General features: G+C 43.5%; 1 protein-coding gene across 2 annotated transcripts in view; it reads left to right on the top strand.

Annotated features, from left to right (window-relative positions):
- Window positions 1-25,586, top strand: part of COQ9 (coenzyme Q9) — a 99,486-nt gene that overhangs the window by 46,270 nt on the left and 27,630 nt on the right. For both annotated transcript variants that reach the window (XM_033940673.1, XM_033940674.1), the window contains 2 exons: window positions 12,693-12,828; window positions 20,666-20,808. In XM_033940673.1, the coding sequence (XP_033796564.1) occupies window positions 12,693-12,828; window positions 20,666-20,808 (279 nt within the window). The remainder of the gene's footprint in view (window positions 1-12,692; window positions 12,829-20,665; window positions 20,809-25,586) is intronic.

Genomic DNA, 25,586 nt, shown 5'->3' with positions numbered 1-25,586 from the left:
CGCCTGGCAGACTTGCCTTGTGTGGGGTCCGAGTTATTCGACGAGTCATTGGATGCGGCGACCAAACGCTTGTCGGAACAGGAGCGCTCTCTAGCATCCCTGGTCCGCCCCAAACCTAGGCCCCCGCCGCAGAAACCCTTTCGGCCTCCGCCGCGCCGATACCCTCAGAAGTCGACCCCGGCTTTCTCGAGACCGCCTCCGAGACGTCCGTCTCAGCGAGGCAGAGGGGGACAAACCCAAGCCCAGGCGCAGGGCCCTTCTAAGCCCGCGCCTTCCTTTTGACGGGCTGAGCGGACGGGGCGGGTTCCCCTCCGCACTTTCACAGGAATCCCTTCCTATCGGGGGCCGTCTTCGGTCCTTCCGGGAGGCATGGACCGGGATTACCTCAGACGCTTGGGTGCTCCGGATCGTCTCCGAGGGCTACTCGCTCAACTTTGTGTCCTCGCCGCCGGACAGTCCCCCAAGTTTAGTCCCCTGCAACCGTTCGCAGCTACCGACCCTTATAACCGAAGCCAAAGCCCTCTTGAAGCTTCGGGCGGTCGAGCCGGTCCCCAAGGACCAGTGGGGTACGGGGTTTTACTCCCGCTACTTTTTGGTCCCAAAAAAGACCGGGGACCTGCGCCCCATACTGGACCTCAGGAAGCTCAACAAATTCCTGGCCCGGGAGAAGTTTCGAATGCTATCTCTCCCGGCTTTGTACCCCCTCTTGGGGGAAGGGGACTGGATGTGCTCCCTCGACCTGAAGGAAGCATACACCCATGTTCCGGTGCACCCCGCCTGTCGAAGATTCTTACGATTCCAGGTGGGGGACCTCCACCTCCAGTACAGGGTACTGCCCTTCGGCCTGGCCGCGTCCCCACGAGTATTCACGAAGTGCATGGTGGTGGTTGCGGCAGCCCTCAGGTCACGTGGACTCCATGTGTTCCCTTACCTGGACGATTGGCTCATCAAAGCCCCGACCAGGGAGGGGGTTATCTCAGCGACCCGACAGTCTATTGCCTTCCTGCAAACTCTCGGGTTCGAGATAAACTTTCCAAAGTCTCAGTTGAGGCCGTCGCAGTCTCTTCAATTCATAGGTGCGGTGCTGGACACGGTGCGCCTACGCTCCTACCTGCCGACCCAGCGGTTGGAAGCCTTGGTGCGGATGAGCCGCCAGGTCTCTCAACTATCGAGGGTGTCGGCCAAGCGCATGATGATGCTGCTGGGCCATATGGCCTCGACGGTACATGTCACGCCGTTTGCGAGGCTACATCTGAGGATCCCTCAGTGGACCCTCGCGTCCCAGTGGCGTCAGGAGTGCGACCCGGTGTCTCGCCTCATTTCGGTAACTCCGCCCTTGCGGAAATCGCTGCGTTGGTGGACAGACTCTTCAAATCTGTCCATGGGGCTATTGTTCCGCACTCCGCCTTTTCGCAAGGTCCTGACCACGGACTCCTCGGAGTACGCGTGGGGAGCCCATCTCGACGGTCTTCGCACGCAGGGCCTGTGGTCGACAGAAGACCGTCAGTGTCATATCAACGTGCTAGAGCTGCGAGCCATCTTCCTAGCACTTCGAGCCTTCGTTCACATATTGCAGGACCAGGTGGTCCTCGTCCGCACGGACAATCAGGTGGCAATGTATTATGTGAACAAGCAGGGAGGAACGGGGTCATGGCCCCTCTGCTCCGAAGCTCTTCGCCTCTGGGAGTGGGCGGCCCTCCCGGAACATCTTCCTCCGGGCGGTCTACATCCAAGGAGAACGGAATTGCCTGGCGGACAAACTGAGTCGACTTCTGCAACCGCACGAGTGGACTCTACACTCAGCAGTTCTACGCGAGGTTTTCGCTCGCTGGGGAACGCCACAGGTGGATCTGTTTGCCTCTCCGGAGACACACAAACTACCACTATATTGTTCTCGGATGTACTCGCAGGACCGTCTGGAAGCGGATGCCTTCCTACTCGACTGGGAAGGGAGGTTCCTGTATGCATTCCCTCCGTTCCCTCTGATCATGCGAACGTTGGTACACCTAAAATCGTCCACGGCCACGATGATTCTCATAGCACCTCGGTGGCCGCGTCAGCACTGGTTCTCCCTGCTGCTCCAGCTCAGTGCCAGGGAGCCTCTTCCCCTGCCTGTCTCTCCTTCTCTGCTGTCTCAGAGTCAAGGATCCATGTTACATCCCAATCTGCAGTCATTGCACCTGACAGCCTGGTTTCTTGTTCCCTGACTCCTCCGGACCTGTCTCAATCGGTGAAGGAGGTGTTGGAAGCCTCCCGCAAGATCTCGACGAGGCTTTGCTATGCGCAGAAATGGACCAGGTTTTCCACCTGGTGCTCGTCTTTTCACCTGGATCCGGTATCAGTTCCGGTATCCTCGGTTTTAGAATATTTATTTCATTTGTCGCGCTCCGGCTTGAAAACCACTTCGGTGCGGGTTCATCTCAGTGCGATTTCTGCTTTCCACCAACCTCTGGAGGGACGCCCTCTGTCACTCCATCCCTTGGTGACACGCTTCATGAAAGGGCTACTCAGGGTTTGCCCCCCTCTTAAGCCTCCGTCTGTCGTGTGGAATTTGAATGTAGTTCTGGCTCAACTGATGAAACCCCCTTTTGAGCCACTCAACAAGTCCCTCTTGAAATTTCTGACTTGGAAGGCGGTGTTTCTAATTGCCCTCACCTCCGCCAGGCGGATTGGGGAGTTGCAAGCCTTGGTTGCGGACCCTCCCTTCACGGTCTTTCATCACGACAAGGTGGTTCTCCGCACCCATCCTAAGTTTTTACCTAAAGTTGTTTCGGACTTCCACCTCAATCAGTCCATTGTCCTTCCTGTGTTCTTCCCGAAGCCCCACTCCCATCCTGGCGAGACGGCGCTTCACACGCTTGACTGTAAGAGGGCGTTGGCATATTATCTTCAACGCACCAGGTCTCATCGGAAGGTCCCTCAATTGTTTTTGTCCTTCGATCCCAATCGATTAGGGCATCCAGTTTCCAAGCGCACTCTGTCTAACTGGTTGGCCGCTTGCATTTCCTTTTGCTACGCTCAGGCTGGCCTTCCTCCCCCGGGTCGGGTCACGGGTCACAAGGTCCGAGCAATGGCAGCTTCGATAGCCTTTCTCCGATCCACTCCGATGGAGGACATATGTAAGGCTGCCACTTGGTCTTCGGTTCATACATTCACCTCTCACTACTGTCTGGACACTCTATCCAGGAGTGACGGCCGGTTTGGCCAGTCAGTATTGCAAAATCTGTTTTCCTAAATTGCCATCCTCCCACCTGCCCTGTTTTGGTTAGCTTGGAGGTCACCCACATGTGAGAATATCATGCCTGCTTGTCCTGGGATAAAGCACAGTTACTTACCGTAACAGGTGTTATCCAGGGACAGCAGGCATATATTCTCACAACCCGCCCGCCTCCCCGGGGATGGCTTCCTTGCTAGTTATGGAACTGAGGACCACGAGGTGGGATGCGCCCTCTAGTGGGCGAGAAGGCATGCACATGCGTGGTGCAGTGTGCAAACTTGAAACTTCAATCAAGTTTGCTTGAAAAGCTGTCCGCGCCGGGGCTCCGTAGATGACGTCACCCACATGTGAGAATATATGCCTGCTGTCCCTGGATAACACCTGTTACGGTAAGTAACTGTGCTTTATATCTTGTCATATTGTATGCAATTTTCAAAGGAAGGGGAGGGGGTGGGTTTATAATTAGAGTAATAGTTGGTATACTTATTAAGTATGATATGCTTTTTCAATATTATAGTATCTATATAATAAAACCGTAGGCGGTGCATGCGCATTCTTATCGGCGTGCTTCCATGATCCGTATGTCCGTGGCCGCCAAGAGTGCAGCATGCCCCGCGCTTACTACGGCCCCAAGCGCAGCTGAGTTCGTCACGGCGGTTTCCCCAGATAGGGGAAGTCGAACAACTCACTCCCAGCTCTCCTTGGCACGGCGATTTCCCCAGATAGGGGAAGCCGAACAACTCACTCCCGCCTCATGGTCCTGCCGCCGCTCCTGTTCACAGCGGCCTGCATGTCAACGACTCCCCCCCCATCCTCCCGCAACAGCCGCTACCGCTCATGTTCAAAGCGGCCTGCTGAGGTTCGCGGCCGCTGTAACGAACCTCACAGGCTGCTCTCCACATGGTAGCACGTTCCCGAGTTGGAGAGCGGCCTGCGAGGTTCGTTATAGCGGCCGCGAACCTCAGCAGGCCGCTTTGAACAGGAGCGGTTGCGGGGGGGGGGGAGTTTTAACAGGATTACAATTTTAACAGGAGGAGTCGCCGAAAAAAAACCTTCAGCCGCAGCAGGCCAGCACGCGGGAAGGGAAGGGGGAGGGGCCGAACGGAGCAGGGCAGCTCACGGTAAGAAGGGAATGGGGGGTGGGGGAAAATGCTTCTACTACTCAGCAGGGACCTGGAGGGGAAGGGAAAACCGCTGCTGCTTCTGCAAAGGAAAGTGGTGGTGGGGGAGAGAAGGGAATGGGGGGTGGGTGGGGGAAATGCTGCTGCTACTTCTCAGAGATCTGGAGGGGAAGGGAAATATCACAGCTGCTTCTGCAAAATAAAGTGGGGGGGGAGAGAAGGGAATGGGGGGGGGGGGGAAAATGCTGATACTGCTTCAGCAAGGACCTGGAGGGAAAGAGAAATACCGCTGCTGCTTCTGCAAAGGAAAGTGGGGGGGGGGGGGAGAGAAGGGAATGGGGGGTGGGTGGGGGGAAATGCTGCTACTACTTCACAGGGATCTGGAGGGGAAGGGAAATATCACTGCTGCTTCTGCAAAGGAAAGTGGGGGGGGGGAGACACATAAAGAAATACAGACAGACAAAGGAGGCTAGGGAGAGAGACAGACAGAAATAAAGACAGACAGGGGACCAGAGAGAGACAGAAAGAAAGACAGACAGACAAAGGGTGCCAGGGAGAGAGAGAGAAAAATTGCAGGAGGGAGAGACAGAAAGAAAGGAAGAAAGAAACAGGAGCAGGGAGAGAGACATAAATAAAGAAAGACAGACAGCCATATATTCTAGCACCCGTTAATGTAACGGGCTTAAACACTAGTAGTATTATATAATAATATGTTGTATTTACAATGATCTATGAAGGATTATCAAGTGTGTACTCAATGAAATTGTATAAATTTATGTGATACACTTGTTTTTTATATGAAAAATGAATAAAAACTAAAACGAGAAACGAAACGGGATCCAACTGCCGAAATCTCCGTTAAAACCTACTCCAGCCCATCTACACCCTCTCAGCCATTGAAGCCCTGCCCAGCCCATCCTTCACCAAACGGCCATATACAGACACAGACCGTGCAAGACTGTCCAGTGCTGGCCTTAGTTCAATTTTTAATATTATTTTCTGATTCTAGATCCTCTGTGTTCATCCCACGCTTCTTTGAACTCAGTCAGTTTTACTTTCCACCACCTCTCTCGAGAGCGCATTCCAGACATCCACCACCCTCTCCATAAAGTAGAATTTCCTAACATTGCCTTTGAATCTACCACCCCTCAACCTGAAATTATATCCTCTGGTTTTACCATTTTCCTTTCTCTGGAAAAGATTTTGTTCTACGTTAATATCCTTCAAGTATTTGAACGTCTGAATCATATCTCCCCTGTTTCTCCTTTCCTCTAGGGTATACATATTCAGGGCTTCCAGTCTCTCCTCATACGTCTTCTGGCGCAAGCCTCCTATCATTTTCATCACCCTCCTCTGGACCGCTTCAAGTCTTCTTACGTCCTTCGCCAGATACGGTCTCCAAAACTGAACACAATACTCCAAGTGGGGCCTTACCAATGACCTGTACAGGAGCATCAACACCTTCTTCCTTCTACTGGCTACGCCTCTCTTTATACAGCCCAGCATCCTTCTGGCAGCAGCCACTGCCTTGTCACACTGTTTTTTCGCCTTTAGATCTTCGGACACTATCACCCCAAGGTCCCTCTCCCCGTCCGTGCATATCAGCTTCTCTCCTCCTAGCATATACGGTTCCTTCCGAATATTAATCCCCAAATGCATTACTCTGCATTTCTTTGCATTGAATTTTAGTTGCCAGGCATTAGACCATTCCTCTAACTTTTGCAGATCCTTTTTCATATTTTCCACTCCCTATTCAGTGTCTACTCTGTTACAAATCTGGTATCATCTGCAAAAAGGCACACTTTTCCTTCTAACCATTCAGCAATGTCACTCAGAAACATATTAACAGGATCAGCCCCAGCACTGAACCCTGAGGGACTCCACTTTTCACCTTTCCTTCCTCTGAGCGACTTCCATTAACCACCACCCTCTGGCGTCTGTCCGACAGCCAGTTTCTAACCCAGTTTACCACTTTGGGTCCTAACTTCAGCCCTTCAAGTTTGTTCAACAGCCTCCTATGAGGAACTGTATCAAAGGCTTTGCTGAAATCTAAGTAAATTACATCTAGCATATGTCCTCGATCCAGCTCTCTGGTCACCCAATCAAAAAATTCAATCAGGTTCGTTTGGCACGATTTACCTTTTGTAAAGCCATGTTGCCTCTGATCTTGTAACCCATTAGATTCAAGGAAGTTTACTATCCTTTCTTTCAGCAACACTTCCATTATTTTTCCAACAACTGAAATGAGGCTCACAGGCCTGTAGTTTCCTGCTTCATCCCTGTGACCACTTTTATGAATGGGGACCACATCCGCTCTCCTCCAGTCCCCAGGAATCACTCCCATCTCCAGAGATTTGTTGAACAAGTCTTTAATAGGACTCGCCAGAACCTCTCTGAGCTCCCTTAGTATCCTGGGATGGATCCCGTCTGGTCCCATCGCTTTGTCCACTTTCAGTTTTTCAAGTTGCTCATAAACACTCTCCTCCGTGAATAGCGCAGAATCTAATCCATTTTCTCGTGTAACTTTGCCAGAGAATTATTTAGTAGGCTCCTCAAGCATTGCTCTGTATGATTTGATGGCTCAGCGAGATTTCTGTTTTCAAAGGCATGCCTCGGTCTTTGCTGGACTAGCTCATGGCCACCAAACATCCCAGGCTAACGGGTTGGGGAGCTCGGTGCCTTCCATCCTCAGCTCCAAGAGTCTGGTCTTAAGAGGCGACTCAGTACTTGTTCATTCTTCTACTCTGGAGCATGGTCAGGCTATCGTTTCTGGAGCTTCAGACCTTTCTTCCGGAATGACGCTGAAGATCTTTTCAGTCATGATGGGGTATTTCTCTACATCCTGGGCAGTAGGTGATGTACTCAGTTGGCGGGTAAAGTTGTGGTTCTACTTCAATGGGTGGACCCTCATCTTCCTCTTCTATTGGCAGATCATTTTATGGGTCAGGAAAAGAGTTTGGATAGACTTTCTCTCCGCGAAATCTGAGCATGGCCCATTTATTGTATGTTACAGTGTACAGCGCTGTGTACGCTCTAGAAAGTGTAAATGTTAGTAATAGTGAAATCTTCTACATCCTGGATATTGAGAATTTTGGCTCAGGCGTTTCAGCTCTTTTTATGGAAGTGGGATCTCCTGGAACTAGACCTCATGGCCTCGTCTCAAAATTCTAAGCTTCCTAGCTTCTTCGGCAGGCACAGGGAGTGGGAGTCAGAGGGAGGGGTAGCAGCGTGGCTTCTTTCTCGCCTCTGGTTTCTCCTTTTTCAGTGTTTTCCCCTGGCTGATGATAGCTTGGATTTGCCATATCAAGCTCGCTTTCAGGGCACAGTATTTGTAGAATCTCTGGATTGGCTGCGCCATCCTTGCTATGCGGATCTGATGAGTCTTTCAACAGCCAGACTGTTGAGTTTCCTGGTATCTCCGGATTTGCTCACCTAGGGTCCGATCAACATGGATATTCATACTACTTTGGTATTGCGACCTAGCTTTTGAAAAGTCATTGCTGACGTGTAAGGGTTATGCGAAGCAGGTTGTTTCTTCTCTTATCCAGGCGATACAGTCGTCTTCACCTGTGACACCTTTTATAGGTTTTTCCTTTTTTGGGTACTTCTCAACATTTGCACCCTTCCAGAGTTCTTTTTTGGCGCAAGTGTATTGCCAAGGGCTTAGCGTTCAATTGCCTTCAGCTTCAAGTGCCATTCTTAGCTTGTTACAAGGGCTAGGTATATTGCTCTTCTTTTACTTCTCAGCTTCATGTAGTTCAGTTCCTAAACGGAGTACAGTATATTCGTACACCTCTTAGAAAGCCCTATCTGGAGTACAGTCTTAAGGTACTTCTTCGCAGTTTACCGAAGGCTTCATTTCATCCTTGTCTTTTGAGACTCTAAAGGACTGTGCCGTTGTGGCCATGGCTTCAGCTCGGCGGTTTTCTGAGTTGCAGGCCTTGTTTGGCGGGGATTCCTATTTCTGATTTACGAAATCTGGAGTGTCAGTTCAGACATAAGAACATAAGCGTTGCCTCTGCCGGGTCAGACCAGGGGTCCATCGTGCCCGGCAGTCCGCTCCCGCGGCGGCCCCCCAGGTCCATGACCTGAAAGTGTTCCCTACCTAACCTAAAATATCCATACCCTATTTGCTCAATGTCCTGTACGGTAAACCTCTATCTGTACCCTGTTATCCCTTTCGCTTCCAGGAAGTCATCCAGTCCCTTTTTGAACCCCAGAATTGTACTCTGTCTTATTACCTCTCCGGGAAGCGCGTTCCAGGTGTCCACCTCCCTCTGAGTGAAGAAGAACCTCCTTGCATTCGTTATGAATCTGTCTCCTCTCAGTTTTTCTGAATGACCTCTTGTTTTAGTTGTCCCTGCTAGTCTAAAGAATCTGTCCCTCTCCACCTTCTCTATGCCTTTCATGATTTTATAAGTTTCTATCATGTCCCCTCTCAGTCTCCGCTTCTCCAGGGTAAAGAGCCCCAGCCTGTCTAACCGTTCGGCATATGAAAGGTTCTCCATACCCTTTATCATCCTCGTTGCCCTCCTCTGGACCCTTTCGAGTATTGCCATGTCCTTCTTGAGGTATGGCGACCAGTATTGGACGCAGTATTCCAGATGTGGGCGCACCATTGCTCGATACAGTGGCAGGATAACTTCTTTTGTTCTGGTAGTGATACCTTTTTTGATAATGCCCAACATTCTGTTCGCTTTTTTTGAGGCCGCTGCACATTGTGCCGCCGGCTTCATTGTGTTATCTACCAATACCCCCAGATCTTTTTCTTGGCTGCCTTTCCCGAGTACCCTCCCTCCCATAGTATAGCTGTACATGGAGTTCCCCTTCCCTATGTGCAAGACCTTGCATTTCTCCACATTGAAGCTCATCTGCCATTTCTTTGCCCACTCACTCAGTTTGTTCAGGTCGCTTTGCAATTCTTTGCATTCCTCAACAGTTCTGGGGTACCACAATTTCTTTCTTAGGGGGTATCATCCTTTCTTTTAGTACACTCTCACTTTTCCTTCCTTCTTCCTGGGAGGAGAAATGGGGAGACGTGCTTTTATTCACTGCATTTTTTGAAAGTGCATAGCGTTCTCCACAAGCTAGGTTTCTAACGACTTTTAGTTGTTTAGATCACCTTTTTGTATTCTTCAAGGGATGCCTCAAACGTATGGCGGCGTCCAAAGCCTCCATCGCTCAATGGGTCCAGGAGGACATTCTTTACGCTTGCTTGATGGCAGGGAAGCGGTTGGCGAAAAAACTTCATGAGCATTCCGCCAGAGCGATGGCTACTTCTTGGACTCGGTCCAGAGGTTTTTTCCATGGAGGAGTTTTGTCTCGTGGCTACTTGGTCTTCCGAGAGTGCTTTCTCTCAGCATTACTGGTTGGATGTGGGGGCGCATGCGATAGATGCGTTTAGTTGCGGTTGTTGCGGAGGCGGCGTTTGCTTCCCACCCAGATTGAGGATTGCTTTGCTACATCCCATTAGTCTCTGGATTCATCTGCTGTTGTTGCTAAGGAAGGAAAAATTATGTTCTTATCTGTTAATTTTCTTTCCTTTAGATGCAGCAGATGAATCTAGAGCCTCCACCCTTTCTGAATATCATTTGTCGGTTTTTTCTTTTCCAACTTTCGAAGTTTGTTATTATTGATGGTTGTATTCTGTATTATTGCCTTTTGAGATTTGTTATGGGAAAGAATCTTTTTACATGCTTTGCCTATTGATGGTTACGGATGCTTGGGCAAGGAGCTGTACTGGAGATACAGAAGGAATGCCAGCCAATAGGACCACCTGTTAATCAGTTTCTCTATCTTCGCCTGCTGGTAGATGTTTGCTATCCCATTGGTCTCTGGACTCATCTGCTGCGTCTAAAGGAAAGAAAATAATTTTTCCTAGTGGTCATATATGTAATCCTTGACCCTTCTCCTTCTCAGCTAAGCCTGAGCCTTTCATCTTTCTACTGTTATGTCCTGATTTGTCTTTACAGCCTATGCTCTGGCAGATGTGTGTAACCCTCTCCTTCCAATCCAGGGCTGCCATTGCTCGATACAGTGGCAGGATAACTTCTTTTGTTCTGGTAGTGATACCTTTTTTGATAATGCCCAACATTCTGTTCGCTTTTTTTGAGGCCGCTGCACATTGTGCCGCCTGCTTCATTGTGTTATCCACCAATACCCCCAGATCTTTTTCTTGGCTGCTTCCCCCGAGTACCCTCCCTCCCATCGTATAGCTGTACATGGAGTTCCCCTTCCCTAAGGTATTGCACATAGGGAAGGGGAACTCCATGTACAGCTATACGATGGGAGGGAGGGTACTCGGGGGAAGCAGCCAAGAAAAAGATCTGGGGGTATTGGTGGATAACACAATGAAGCAGGCGGCACAATGTGCAGCGGCCTCAAAAAAAGCGAACAGAATGTTGGGCATTATCAAAAAAGGTATCACTACCAGAACAAAAGAAGTTATCCTGCCACTGTATCGAGCAATGGTGCGCCCACATCTGGAATACTGCGTCCAATACTGGTCGCCATACCTCAAGAAGGACATGGCAATACTCGAGAGGGTACAGAGGAGGGCAACGAGGATGATAAAGGGTATGGAGAACCTTTCATATGCCGAACGGTTGGACAGGCTGGGGCTCTTTACCCTGGAGAAGCGGAGACTGAGAGGGGACATGATAGAAACTTATAAAATCATGAAGGGCATAGAGAAGGTGGAGAGGGACAGATTCTTTAGACTAGCAGGGACAACTAAAACAAGAGGTCATTCAGAAAAACTGAGAGGAGACAGATTCATAACGAATGCAAGGAGGTTCTTCTTCACTCAGAGGGTGGTGGACACCTGGAACGCGCTTCCCGGAGAGGTGATAGGACAGAGTACAATTCTGGGGTTCAAAAAGGGACTGGATGATTTCCTGGAAGCAAAGGGAATAACAGGATACAGATAGAGGTTTACCTTACAGGACATTGAGCGAATAGGGTATGGATATTTTAGGTTAGGTAGGGAACACTTTCAGGTCATGGACCTGGGGGGCCGCCGCGGGAGCGGACTGCCGGGCACGATGGACCCCTGGTCTGACCCGGCAGAGGCAACGCTTATGTTCTTATGTTCTTATGTTCATTGTAACCTGTGTCTGAATTCAAGAAGGCTTGGGATAGGCACGTAGGATCTCTTAGAGAGAGGAAGAGATAATGGTTAGTGCGGATGGGCAGACTAGATGGGCCATTTGGCCTTTATCTGCATTCATATTTCTATGGTCTCTATTTGGTCTCTTTTGTCCTCTGGCCTTGTGGATACAGCTTTTTGCCCTTCCCTACTCTACAAGGCAGATACTCCATCTTAAGAACATGTGCTCGTTCTCTCTCTCCTTAACTTCCTTACAGAATTTACTTTATATGTATGTTTTGCAGCTCATAACTATAGCACTGTGTTAAGGTAACAAAACCTGCGTTGGTGCCCATTACTTCACGTTAAAGGGCAAATAATGAGGGTTGTTACCCTAATATAGCTTGATAACTAACTCTCCTCTACTTTCCCAAATGCTTCTTTCTAGATTTGAGCTTATGGTTGAATTTGTGCTGCCCCAAATAGGGTAACTCCTTGCCCTTTGAGATCCAATAATACAAGGTTAAAAAAAATGTAGTTTTCACTGTAACTGGGAACCACTACAACTTGTGGAGTAGTGAGGAACTCTGATCAAAATCTGGCAGTGCACATTGCAGTTGACCATCTCGGGTTTCAATCAGGGCATCCAGAAAATGAAAAAAATGTCAATAAATAATAAAGCGTTCTGTGAAACCTGCATACTGAAAAACTTGAAAAAACACAAAACTGAAAAGGTGTTTGCAATAGTTTAAAAAAAATAGTTCTGTCATTAGATCATTATAAAAAATAGCAAAAACAGGTTCATATTACTTCATCTTCTTTGCAATTTTTATAATTGTCTTTAATGGCAGAACTGTTTTTGAACTCATGTAAACATATTTTCAGTTTTATGGGGTTTTTTTGTTTTGTTTTTGTTTTACAATCAAGACTTGCATGATTGTCCTAAATGCCTGATGTCATACATGGTCACAGCTATTGTTAAGAGTCCTTATCTTTGCCTATGCTTCTCACCACTTTCCAAGGCCGGTCAACATGTGTCCTGTCAGACCTTACTAGTCAACCAATGAAGATCAGGGAGTATCTTAAAGCAGCTGTTTTCTAACCAAATGTAGACTGCATACACTAGCAAAATTACATGCCCTATTAGCCAATCAGATTATAAGATTTTCATATTCAATCTGCACCATACTGGTAAAAGAACATAGCATCTCTTCTAGACATGAAATTCTGTGTATTAATATGGTCCTTATTCTGTGTCCATTTTCAGTTACACAGGAGAAGGTGGATATGAGTCAGAGGGGTATGAGAGTGAGGACCAACTACAGCAGCGTATCCTGACAGCATCGCTTGAATTTGTGCCGGAATATGGCTGGACTTCTGAGGCAATTGCAGAAGGAGCCAAGGTAGGAGAAAATGGAGTACTGGAGAGGGAAGGCAGAGACGTGCCCAGGTGGTACACAATGAAATGTAATATGCAAGAAAAAAGCGCCGTTAATTTGAGCGAGACAGAAAATAGAGAGAAACTATAGTGGAAATAAAGAATAAAGAGGAGGTCCTTTTGGATAATAGATTCAAGTAATAATCTAAGGAAAGGAGAGATGGAAAAGATTTGTGGTCATCGCTAAATAAACCAAAGGAACTTTTATGTTGTGAAAAATTTAACAAAAAAGGTGAGAATTCTAATCATCCTGTGGTACCATTTTCTGCTGATCAGTTAAATTTATTTTTTTGAATCAAAAGTGAATAAAAATTCTTGAGACAACCCCATTGGTAAAACGAAAAGATGTTTTGTTTGAAAACATAAATCAAAGGGAATGTTTTGAGAAAATAGAGGAAGAACAAGTAAAGAATGTTCTGCAAATGTCCTTCAATTTCTTCTGGTGACATGCTCTTCTGCTTTATTAAGTAGGATGGAGAGGAATATCTGCTCGGTCATGTCTAGAATGATAAATCTTATGTTGGATGAGGGAGTAGTGCCAGAAATATTGAAAGTAGCTACAATTCATTCTGCTATCAAAGACAAGAAGTTGGGTCTGTGTGAAATTGTGAATTTTAGACCAGTTTCATCTTTACCAGCAATATCAAAGATAATGGAGAAAGTTGTTTATATGCAGTTAGATGATCATTTGCGACAGAATGATATTTTAGATGCTCATTAATATGCATTCTGAAAGGGGCTTAGTACTGAAACACTATTGGTGGCTACATTAGATGAGTTACTTTGTGGGTTTGATCAAGGGAAGAGCTTCATGATGGTATTTCTTGACATTGCAGCTGCATTTAATAATGTTGGACCATAACATTTTGTTGGATAGACTTCAGAAATGCGGACTTGATGGATCTGTATTCCAGTGGTTCTGATAATTTTTATTTGAAAGAAAACAAGAAGTTAATATTGAGGGGTGCTGTTGAAGGGCGGTTATAACGGGCGTCCTGCAAGGATCAGCATTATCAGTGGTCTTATTTAATCTGTATCTTCTCCCATTATGTTCCCAACCCTGTCCTGGAGGACCACCAGGCTAATTGGGTTTTTAGGCTAGCCCTAATGAATATGCATGGAGCAGATTTGCATGCCTATCACTTCCATTATATGCAAATCTCTCTCATGCATATTCATTAGGGTTGCCTGAAAACCCGATTTGCCTGGTGGTCCTCCAGGACAGGGTTGGGAACCACTGATGTAGATTGTTGTGAAAATTAGGTGTGTCATTTCGACTGTAAGCTGATGATATTCAATTTTTTATCCCAATTGTGGAATTATTGTCAAAGACAGCTTTAAGATTGAATAAGATTATGATTGAGATCAAAGATTGAATGAGCGCTAATAGACTAATGTAAAACATCTCTAAAACTAAGATAATGCTTCTCTCGAAAGATCCATTTTCAGATTTCCAAACTACAGTAAATGTGCTAGGCACAGTTATGACTCTTTCAAGTGAAGTTCATTATCTGGGTGTGATTTTGGACTCACAGTTAACGTTCAAGGCGCATATTCAGTCTTTGATAAGATGATGTATTTTAAGTTATCGATAAGTAATTTAAAGAAATATCTTTCTGGTTGTGACTATAGACAGGTTCTGCAAATTGTAGTGTTATTACAGCAATGTTGTATTTCTAGGCATTACTACTTCTGCTATGCATACATTGCCAGAATATCTTCCATGCATTGTTTGGAAAAAAGAAGCAGGATCATGTCTGTTCATATTATGTCATGTTGTATTGGTTGAAGATGAAGTATAGAATTCAATATAAGTTGTTATTGGTCTGAGTATACTGTATATCAATTGCCACCTAAATATTTACAAGACTATGTTTTATCTTATATGCCTTCTAATGCATTACGTTCAGCAGAGCATTATGATTTGATTACTAGCACGAAAAAAGTTGCCTTTGGAAACAATAAGAGTGAGGGTCTTGTGCAGGCCCCACTGAATGGATCAAACTTCCAGTCTATATTAGACAGCAGAAAGACGTATAGTTTTAAGAAATTGTTGAAACGTCATTTATTTTATAAGATGAAATATGATTATTGATGTTTTTCTGTATTAGATGAATGATATTTTTTATATGATGTTAATATATTTATTGTGTGTGTAATTTTGTAATTCACCTTGTTAAAGGCAGACTATAAATAATAGTCTATAAACTATAGTGGCTGACTGGTTGTTAAAGATTTTTTTTTTTTTTTCAAACAAGTTTTTAACAGGGGTCTAAATCTAGGGTGGGAAGGTTCAAGCCAGATAAAATGTGGGAGGGAAATTCAGAGTGAAGGGGCAAAATAGAAAAAAGCTCTTTGCTACATTCTTTACAGTTCTAGTTCTGAAACTCCACAAATATGTACTGAAGTAGCTCAGTACTGACTAGAGGTGTGCACAGGGATGGGGACAACAGCAAATCTGTAGAAATCCATGGCAATGGGGACAAAAAAACTATTTATTACTGCGGGGACAGGAGGGGATGGATGAAAAGGGAATGGGATATAAATTATGTCCCTGTGTACACCTCAACCTCAGAACAGGGAGTTGTTAAAACCTCCCGCGTTGAATGTGGTAGTTTCACTAACACTAAGAAGTCTACAGTGCCAGTGAATGGGGATATGGCTCTGAAACACCCTCGGGACCACAGGATGGAAACCCTTCTGAATCATAGCTTCAATGTCTCAGCTCTGGCAGGCCAGGTTGCCATCTACGGTGTCTTGGTGGCCAGGGCATGTTTCGGATGCACTGAGAAAGTCTTACATAGGTCAGCTGTTGAGTTTTCTGTAGTGGACTGGGAGGTCACTAAGATTGGGATGGCATCAGTCTTCTTGGTAGATGAGCTCTATGATTTACTCAGAGCTTTGGCTAAGTCTGTGGCCCTGGAAGTAGCAGCCAGAAGGTTCCTTTTGGCTTTGAGGTTGGTCAGCAGTTGCAGCGTCCAAGCCAAGCTGAGTGAGTTTCCTTTTCAGGGTTCCTTGTTGTTTGGTGAGGAGCTTGACAAATTGTTCAAGAGTCTGAGTAAATCGAAAGTGCTACATCTGCCAGAGGATCACCCTAGAACTGCAGGACCTGGGTTTATCCTAGGACAAGCAGGCAACATATTCTCACATGTGGGTGATGTCATCCACTGACCACACCACGTATACACGAGTGCCTTCCCACCTGACGTAGACTCACATTCTTCGTTCTCTGCAGAGTGGTACACGTGTCTTTGAGCCTTTTTTTTTATCCTGGCTTTGCACTATTGTTTTTCCATCTTTTCTTTCTTTTTTTGCTAGTTTTAACCAAAATGGTGGAAACAATTATAAAAAATAAAATTGTAGAACATGTAGACAAACATGATTTAATGAGACAGAGTCAGCATGGGTTCAGCCGAGGGAGTTATTGCCTCACCAATTTGCTTTACTTCTTTGAAGGTATGAATAAAGGTGAGCCGGTTGATATAGTGTTCAGTTACGTGAAAAAATTAGGACACCCTATGAAATATTCAGTCCTTTCTTAAGAAATGTTCACATATCAATGTCAAATCTTTTTATTTATCTCTGGAAAAGAAAGTCATGTAATTGCAGGTAAACAACAAAACTTTTCCTTGATTTACTCATGAAACAAGAAATATCCACAAAAATGTGTATTCTAACTGAGAAACAAATTAGGACACCTCTACATATCCTCCCATTTAAAGTGGCTCAAATCACACACAGGTGTATCACATCAGGTACACATGATTAGAACATAGTTACTCAGCATTTTGAAGGAGGTTTGCCCTACTTAAACCTCAAACATTTAGTTTGGTGTGCTCATGACTGCTGCGGTGAGAGTAAACAACATGGTGAAATCAAAAGAGCTGTCTGAGGCTTTCAGAAAGAAGATTGTAGCAGCTTTTAAGTCTGGTAAGGGATATAAAAAGATCTCGAAAGAATTTGACATTAGACATTCCACAGTCCAGAAAATAATGTACAAGTGGAGGACTTTCCAAATAACTGCCAACATGCCCAGGTCTGGCCATCCAAGCAAGTTGACCCCAGAGCAGACCGCAAGATGGTAAAAGAAGTCTCCAAAACCCTTAAAATGTCATCACGGGCTTTTGCTACTGTTGATAATAATAATAATAACAGCTTATATACCGCAATACCGTGAAGTTCTATGCGGTTTACAAAGATTAAGCAAAGGTACAAATTGATTGACTTTAAGAGGGGAGGAAGAAAGAGGGTTAATAGGACAGGAAATCCATTTTTGAGGAGAGAGTGATCAATAGAACAAGTTAATCGCTATAGAGGGGAGAGAGAAGAGAGGATCAGTTGTCTAGATACTTTAGGAACAGGTGTGTTTTCAGACGTTTCCTAAATTCCTCATAAGTAGTGGGCGAAAGCAATTGTTCTAGATCTTTACCCCATGATGCTGCTTGGTGCGAGAGAAGATGTTCATGGTGTTTTTTCAGTTTTCAGTTGATGTGAAAATGCATGCCTCTACAATCAGAAAGAGACTGCACAAATCTAATTTGCATGGGAGGTGTGCAAGGAGGAATCTAAACTTTCTATGAGAAACATCAAGGCCATGAGAAAATGGGACTTTGGATCATCTTTTGTATTACTGTCCCCATATCTTAGCCTTTTGGAATTCAATCTGGGATCAAATAAATTGTTTATTGGAAAACCATGTAGCGTTATCTTATGATACTGTGATATTTGGAATGTCTATGAGAAAAAAGAGTCAGATATCATCGTGTAATAATAAACTTTTATTGATCATGACTGGAGTGGCCATCCAACATATTACTAATAACTGGAAAGACCATAGTAGGCTTAATTTTAATTTCTGGTGGAATTCGTTATGTCACATATATAGAATGGAAAGATCATTGGTGGTACAGAATGGAAAGTATAAAAATTTTATTAAAATATGGGAGCCATTAACATCTTTTTGTCATGATTAAATGCCATTTTTCTATTAATTATACACCACTTAATGTTGAGTGGGGGGAGGGTTTCAAGTGTAGGGTTTATGATCTTATAATGAATAATGGGCTTTGAGGGAGGGTGGGGGGAGGGTTACATTTATATTTATAGGATATAATGATAAGATGTTCAAGTGGTCTAATTAATAGTGTTTATTATGAATTTTTGTACACTTGATGAAAGTTTAAAAATGAATAAAGAATTTAAAAAAAAAAGAAAGAGACTGCACAAATCTAATTTGCATGGGAGGTGTGCAAGGAGGAAACTAAGCTTTCTATGAGAAACATCAAGGCCTAACTGAAGTTTGCTAGAGAGAACGTAGACAATTACCAGGACTTCTGGAATAGTGTTCTGTGGACAGACGAGTCTAAAATTGAATTATTTGGACACCAGAAAAAAAGACATGTTTGGCGTACACTAAATACAGCATTTCAGGAGAAAAAAACCCTCATACCAGCTGTGAAGCATGGAGGTAGAAGTGTCATGGTTTGGGGATGCTTTGCTGCAGCAGGACCTGGCCAGCTCACCAACATAGAATCCCCCGTGAATTCTGCTTGAGGAACATATGAGACCATCTGTTTAGTAAATTAAAGCTGAAGTGGAACTGGAACCTACAATACAATGACCCAAAACATACCAGTAAATACACCAAGGACTGGCTGAAAACTAAAAAATGGAGAGTCCTGGAGTAGCTGAATCAAAGCCCTGATCTTAATCCCATTGAGATGCTGTGGGATGGTTTGAAGAGGGCTGTACATGCAAGAAACCCCTCAAACATTTCACAGCTGAAAGAATTCTGTATTGAGGAGTGGGCCAAACTTTCTTCAGACTGATGTCAGAGACTGGTAGATGGCTGCAAGAAGCATCTCACTGCAGAAATTTCAGACAGAGGGGGTAATACTAGCTATTAGGGTGTCCTAATTTTTTCCTCTGTTAGAATACACATTTTTGTGGATATCTTTTGTTTCATGAGTAAATCAAGGAAAACTTTTGTTGTTTACCTGCAATTAAATTACTTTCTTTTCCAGATATAAATAAAAAAAATTTGACATCGTTGTGTGAACATTTCTTAAGAAAGAACTGAATATTTCATGGGGTGTCTTAATTTTTTCACATGACTGTATGGTGGCTGTGATGGAGATGGATTGTAGTGCAGAGGCAGACATTCCTTTTCTCTATCTTACTTTGGAAAGATGATTCTAGTAGGGGCTATACAGGGTTCTTACTGGTTCACTGAAGAATATCAGAATTCTCAGTCTCCACTGGGGCCAGTCCAGAGGGACTAATTAGCAAATAAGACCTACCCCCTCTTTTACTAAGGTGCGCTAGCGTTTTTAGCGCACGCAGAATATTAGCGCACGCAAACCCCCATGCTACGCAGGAAAACTAATGCCAGTTCAGTGCTGGCGTCAGCGTCTAGCGCGCGTGGCAATTCTGTGCGCGCTAAAACCACTAGCGCAGCTTAGTAAAAGGAGCCCCTCGTTTCTCCTTAATTTTGTTGAATTAAGAGGATTACACTTCTGGTGGCGGGAATGACCACTAGAGTTTTAGATAAAATTTCACCAGAGTGATTGCATTCGGACTTTAGAACAGAGATTTTAGCAGAAAGAGAGGCTAGTAGAGTAATCCAGTACATCAGTGTCTTTTTGGGGCATGTTTACTAAATCTATGTGATAGGATCAAAAACTAGTGCATAGTAAGTGCAAAGTATGTACAGGGGATGTGCTGAGCATCTGCCATGCATTTACCACTTTTACTGCACAGGGGCAGCATGAGAACACAGTACCAGACCAGTAAACAAAATACGGCTGCTATGGCGCACTTCCCTGATCCAATCCTTCTGCCCCAATAAACCTCAAATCACACCTTATCTGATCTCCTCCCTCTCACATCAACCCAAGAAACCCTCAGACTTACCCATGGGTAGTCCCTGGTGTTCTACAGGTAGAGGGAAGGAGCACAGACTTTTAATGATTCTTTTACTGTAGTGACCTACCGGGGGAACTGGGTTCAATTTCCACTGCAGCTCCTTGTGATTGGCCAAGTCACTTAACCCTCCGTTGCTCCAGGTACAAAATAGAAAGGCAATACATCAAATCCAATCCAACCATATCTTGTCTCTTCCTATTATGGTTGCTCAAATTTTTAGCTTCACACCACCAACAATGCCTGCTTAAACACCATGGGGCAAATTCTATAAGAAGTGGCCTAAAGTTGGTCGCCGATATAGGCACCATTCAGCGCAATTCAAGCACAATTGGGCGCTGTTTAGTGAATCATGCTGAGCGGCACCTATTTTGGAGGCTCCCATTAAATAGGCCTGCTCTAGGCACAACTTAGTTAGGCGCTTTAGCACGCTTAAGAGCAGTGATTGCAAGAAGGCACCTAACATGTAGCCATGCCCATGCCTAACATGCATAGCACCTATTTTTTTGAAGGCTGCCTAAATTTTTAAAGGCGCTTTGTTACATAATCGCGCTTTCTTGATAGGCGCCTATGTTTCAATCAGTGCTGATTAAAAAGCTTAATTGAACTTGTTCAATTAAGATAGGTGCCTCCGAAATAGGTGCCTAACTTTAGGTGCTGGTTACAGAATTTGGGTCCGTGTGTCTGAGCCTCTCTTTCCTAAATCTCGTCTCCTATCTTTTTCTAGCAGGAGTGGCTTTCTCTAAGGTGAGGGAGTATTGTGTGTTGGAGAACAGTGCATACTTGCTGTATTTTATATAAAGCTCTAGGCCTCTTTTTATTACATTTCTGCTCTGTTCAGCTGTGAAGGAGACAGGTCTGATTTATATTTGTCATTTTAGTCTCTCGACCTGTCTGCTGCAGCTACAGGAATGTTTGGCAATGATGGGAGTGACTTGGTCTTCCACTTCGTGTCTCAGTGTAACACCCGACTCAATGAACTCCTGGAGGAAGAACACAAGCTAGTGCAGTTAGGCCAAACTGAGTGAGTATCTTGTATCGCACACAGATGCTTGTCCTTTATACACCTGTACAAAAACACTAAACTACATAGTGCATGAAGGATTATATGTACATATAGATACCGTAATCTCATTTATGCAGATGTCCAGTGTAAGAGATGCTGATATGTATGAATCTCAGTGAAATTTTGTGTGGGGCAATAAATTTACCAAGACCCCACAGGAAGGAATTATGGGCCAATTTCCCAGGAGTTCCAGAGGAACACTCTTACAGAAATATTATTTTAGTTTCTCTCTCTGAAAAAGCCCATGAGTGAAACCAGGATCTTTGTTGGAGAATAACTTTAATATACTTCACAAGTTTTAGATTGAGAAAAAGTTTTTAGATCAAGATGACACTATGCTATTCAAAGATGGTGATCAGAAGTCACTTTAAAGTTTTTCTATTGAGTGACCATTTATAAGAAGATTTATATAGTGTGGTTCTCATGTAGTTTTAATAATGTAACATGATGGTTTTGAAATAACCTCATACAGATCTATGAAAGTATAATTTTCACTGAGCACATTGTTTACACATCTTTCACATTTTATTATATTTCATGGATTTTGAGAGCATTTAAGATATTTGAATATGATTGGATAACACTTATATAATTGAATACAGAGTTATAGTATAGATTCATATTGTATAAAATAGACGGGTATGCACATAGAGTACATTCATATACGAGGGGGTGCTGTACTTGATTCTGCCTATTAAAGATTTGCATAGAAAGAGAGGGAAAAAAAACTACAGCCTCAGTACCCTGAAGTTGTGGGTTTAAACCCACGCTGCTCCTTGTGATCCTGGGCAAGTCACTTAATACCCCCTATTAAGCCAGGTACTTTAGATGGGTTGTGAGCCCACCAGGACAGACAGGGAAAAATGCTTGAGTACCTGAATAAACTCATGTAAACCGTTCTGAGCTCCCCTGGGAGAACGGTATAGAAAATTGAATGAATGAATAAATATGGAAGAGCCTTCCTTTTCTTGCTCCTGTCCACAGTCTGTGCTATGAAAATTAGCAGTCAGGAAGTATATAAGAAGTATTACAAATATAACAAGTGTCGCATTAAATTTGAGATGAGTATCATTCATTGCTTTAACACTTTCTCTTCGCTCCCACATAAATCAGGAACCAGCAAAACTCTCAAACTATGTAGTATCGTCACTGGTTTTTTATCTTTAGATATATCAGCATCTGAAGCTTAGTCACAGAGTCTACCTCCACCCTTTTTAACTTGCTGCCAACGGGGCTTCTGCTTTTGATGTTCCTGATGTGGTTTTAAATAGTGTCCTCTTTGCTGTGGAATGGTAGCTTTGTCTTTACTACAGCCAAAGGTAATTGCCATCCTCCCTGAGGAATTCTGTGAAGAAACACAGTTCTCCCCTCAATTTAAGGGTTGCTGCTGCTACATCTTGGTAATTTGTGATCTTGTATTTGTTCCACTTGATAGCAGAGCTTCCCCTAGCTTTGTAAAGGATAGCCTCCTTCAATTTGTCTCTCAGGGTGTATGCCTTCACTAAGGAGCAGTCAAAGCAAACTGTACATCTCATTGTTGGTAGATAGCAAAGGACTAGCAATTTTTTGAACCACAGCTTCATAGTCTCTGTACTCTAGTACACTGCAAAATCGCAAGTTGCAGCAGTGGCTGATACTCTAGGTCTTTTGTCTTCTTGGCCAAGTCTCCAACTGTGGTATGCATTTCTTCTAATTGTTTATCCAGCGTGACAACAGCATCTGCCTATTCATCCATTTTGAGCTCAGCTTCTTTAGCGTGATTGCTGATTTTTCCCCTTAAATCTACTCCCAGCAGCATCAGTTCTGACCTGACCGCTCTAAGGTAGGCTCTGATTTCTGTGAGCCAATCACAGACCTCCTTTATTGAGCTCCTCTTACCCTCTATTTCTGGACCTACCTCCTGGATGGGATCTCTTGACAGCTGTTTCGTCACCATATTATCATCATCCGTGCTTTTCAGCTGGGCAGCACTCAAATAAGAGAACATGGAAAAAAATCACTTCTTGGCGCTCAGCCTCAGTGAGAGGTGAGATGATCTCCAATTGATTTTCAATGGGGAAGGGGGATCAAAAGGCAGATGCTGCTGATTAAATGTGGAATAGGGCTGCAGGGAAAGGAGCTGAGATCTTAAGCAGCTATCCTTGGTGATGATGTTGTTTCCCCCTCTCTTCAGAATCTTAACCTTGTCCAGACACAACAATTTGTCTTAAATTCACATCTTGTCTTTTTGTAAGCATATTAACCCCTCTTCATGAATGAGAAACTGAAGGGGAGGGAAAGATGGGAATGATATGTAACTCCATTGCCGAACTGTCTGAATTATAGTGCTTGCCATATCTGATCCCGTATAGGAAATGTATTTATACTCTAGGGATGCAGTTTAAAAAAATATAGGAATAAGTCAAGTAATATTATGTTGTATCATTAATGTATTTTGATTATTTTTTATAAATCTTTATTCATTTTAAATTTTACAACAAGTGTACAGAAAATCATTCATATAATATACAATTCCACTTGAATTTCTACAATTCTCACAGAAAAAAGGTTAATCCCTCCCCACCCCACATATAACAATCTTTATATTAGATATCCCATAATATAATAATTACATCTTTTCCATTTAACCTTAAGAAAACTAAAACCCAGCCACCCTCCCTATACCATCTATATTAAAAAGGGGAAAATACTAATTATTCATTATAATAATTCATTAATGGCCCCCATACATCCTTAAATTTCTTAAAACATCCTTTTCTAACAGCTAATAGTCTCTCCATTTTATACACATGACACACCGTATTCTACCAAAAAGAGTAATTCAATCTTGTGTAATCTTTCCAATTAAAAGTTATCTGTTGAATGGCAACTCCTGTTAGAATCATTAAAAGCTTATTATTATTGGAAGATATTTGAGATTTAGCCCTCATAGACATACCAAATAAGATGGTGTCATATGATAAAGCTACAGAGTTTTCAAGCATACAATTTATTTGATCCCAAATCAATTTCCAAAAAGCATTAATAAAAGGACAATAAAATAATAAATGATCTAAAGTTCCAGCCTCAAGATGACAATGCCAACACCTATTAGACCTAGAGCAATCCAATTTTTGTAAACGCACAGGGGTCCAGAGTGCTCTATGTAACAGGAAAAACCATGTTTGCCTCATAGACGCAGACATTGTACATCTCATCCTCCAAGACCAAATGCGTGGCCATTGAGATGCATTAATTTGATGTTTAATCTCAATGCTCCAAATTTCTCTAAGTCCACTTTTTGGTTTCTTGTTCAAATAGCCAGATAATACTTTATACCACTGTGCGGCCTGGTGACCCAGAAAGTCTGCCTGAAAGCATAAGAATTCTAAGCTAAATGGATTATTAAGTAATTTCCATTCAGGGAACCCCGCCTGAATAGCCTGCTTCAATTGCAACCATTTATTTTTTATCAAGACCAAATTTAGATTACAATTGTGAAAACTCCAGCATCTTACCATTTTCTATAACATCATTTAGAGTACGTATTCCTGCTTTAATCCAATCCCTCCAGACAACCTTAAAACCGCCTATTTGGATCTTGGAGTTTAGCCATATATTTTTATAAGTCGATTTTTGAATTGTAAGAGGAGTTAAATTATTAATATATTTTAAAGTTTTCCATGTGTCCATAATTATCCTATTACTTTTTCGTATCCTAGGCATTTGAATACTAAGTAAATGACGAAGCCTTATAGGAAACATGAGCTGCCATTCCAACCATAACCAGTCCGGAATTTTCTCCATGAGTTCTGGGAGGACCCAGTACATACCTTGGAGCAATATATAGGATTAATGATACCTATAGAAGTTTGGTAAATTTACCCCTCCCTCCTCAATTGGTTTTTGTAAAGTCACTAAGGCAATTCTAGCAATTTTACCCAGCCAAATAAATTTAGTAATAATACTGTTTAACTTTTTATAAAAAGACTCCTGGAAAAAAACTGGAATCATTCCCATTTGGTAACAAACAACAGGCAAAATCATCATTTTGACAGTTTGGACTCTTCCCCACCACGACAAATGTAAAGGATTCCATTGCTCACATAACTCTGTTACTTTTTGCAATAAAAATTTTTCATTCACTTTTACTGTCTCATCAAGTGTATTTTTTAACCAAATACCTAAATATTTTATTCCTTCTTCTTTCCATATAAAAGAGAATGCATCAAATAGTCCTCTTGTACAATGCACGTTTAAAGGAAGAACTTCTGATATGGACCAATTTATTTTATATCCTGAGAATTTTCCAAATTTCTCAATCAACTCAAGTAAACATGGAATGGTTGTTTCAGGATTTCTCAAGAGAAGCAATATATTATCCGCATAAGCAGATACTTTATACTCCTTTCCAGAACGTGGAATACCCTGTATCTCCTTCACTTGTTGAATAGCTAATAATAAGGGTTCAAGCACTATATAAAAAAACAAAGGAGATAAAGGACAACCCTGCCTAACCCCCCTTTGCAATTTAAAACAATCAGAAAGATTATTATTTATTGTTGGCGGTATAGAAAAATAAAGTTATTATTATTATTATTATTATATATAATCTGGCAACAGGAGAGCTATACAAGGTTTTAATCATTTGTATAAATCCCGAACCAATGCCAAACCATTCCATAGCCTGAAACATAAACGTCCATTCCACCCGGTCAAAAGCCTTCTCTGCATCCAAAGATACAGAGAAAGCTGGA

The sequence above is a fragment of the Geotrypetes seraphini genome, chromosome 4, assembly GCF_902459505.1.
Source record: "Geotrypetes seraphini chromosome 4, aGeoSer1.1, whole genome shotgun sequence".
Taxonomy (NCBI): Eukaryota; Metazoa; Chordata; class Amphibia; order Gymnophiona; family Dermophiidae; genus Geotrypetes; species Geotrypetes seraphini.
Note: the sequence above shows the minus strand (reverse complement) of the source record. Positions and strands in the feature narration are given on the sequence as shown.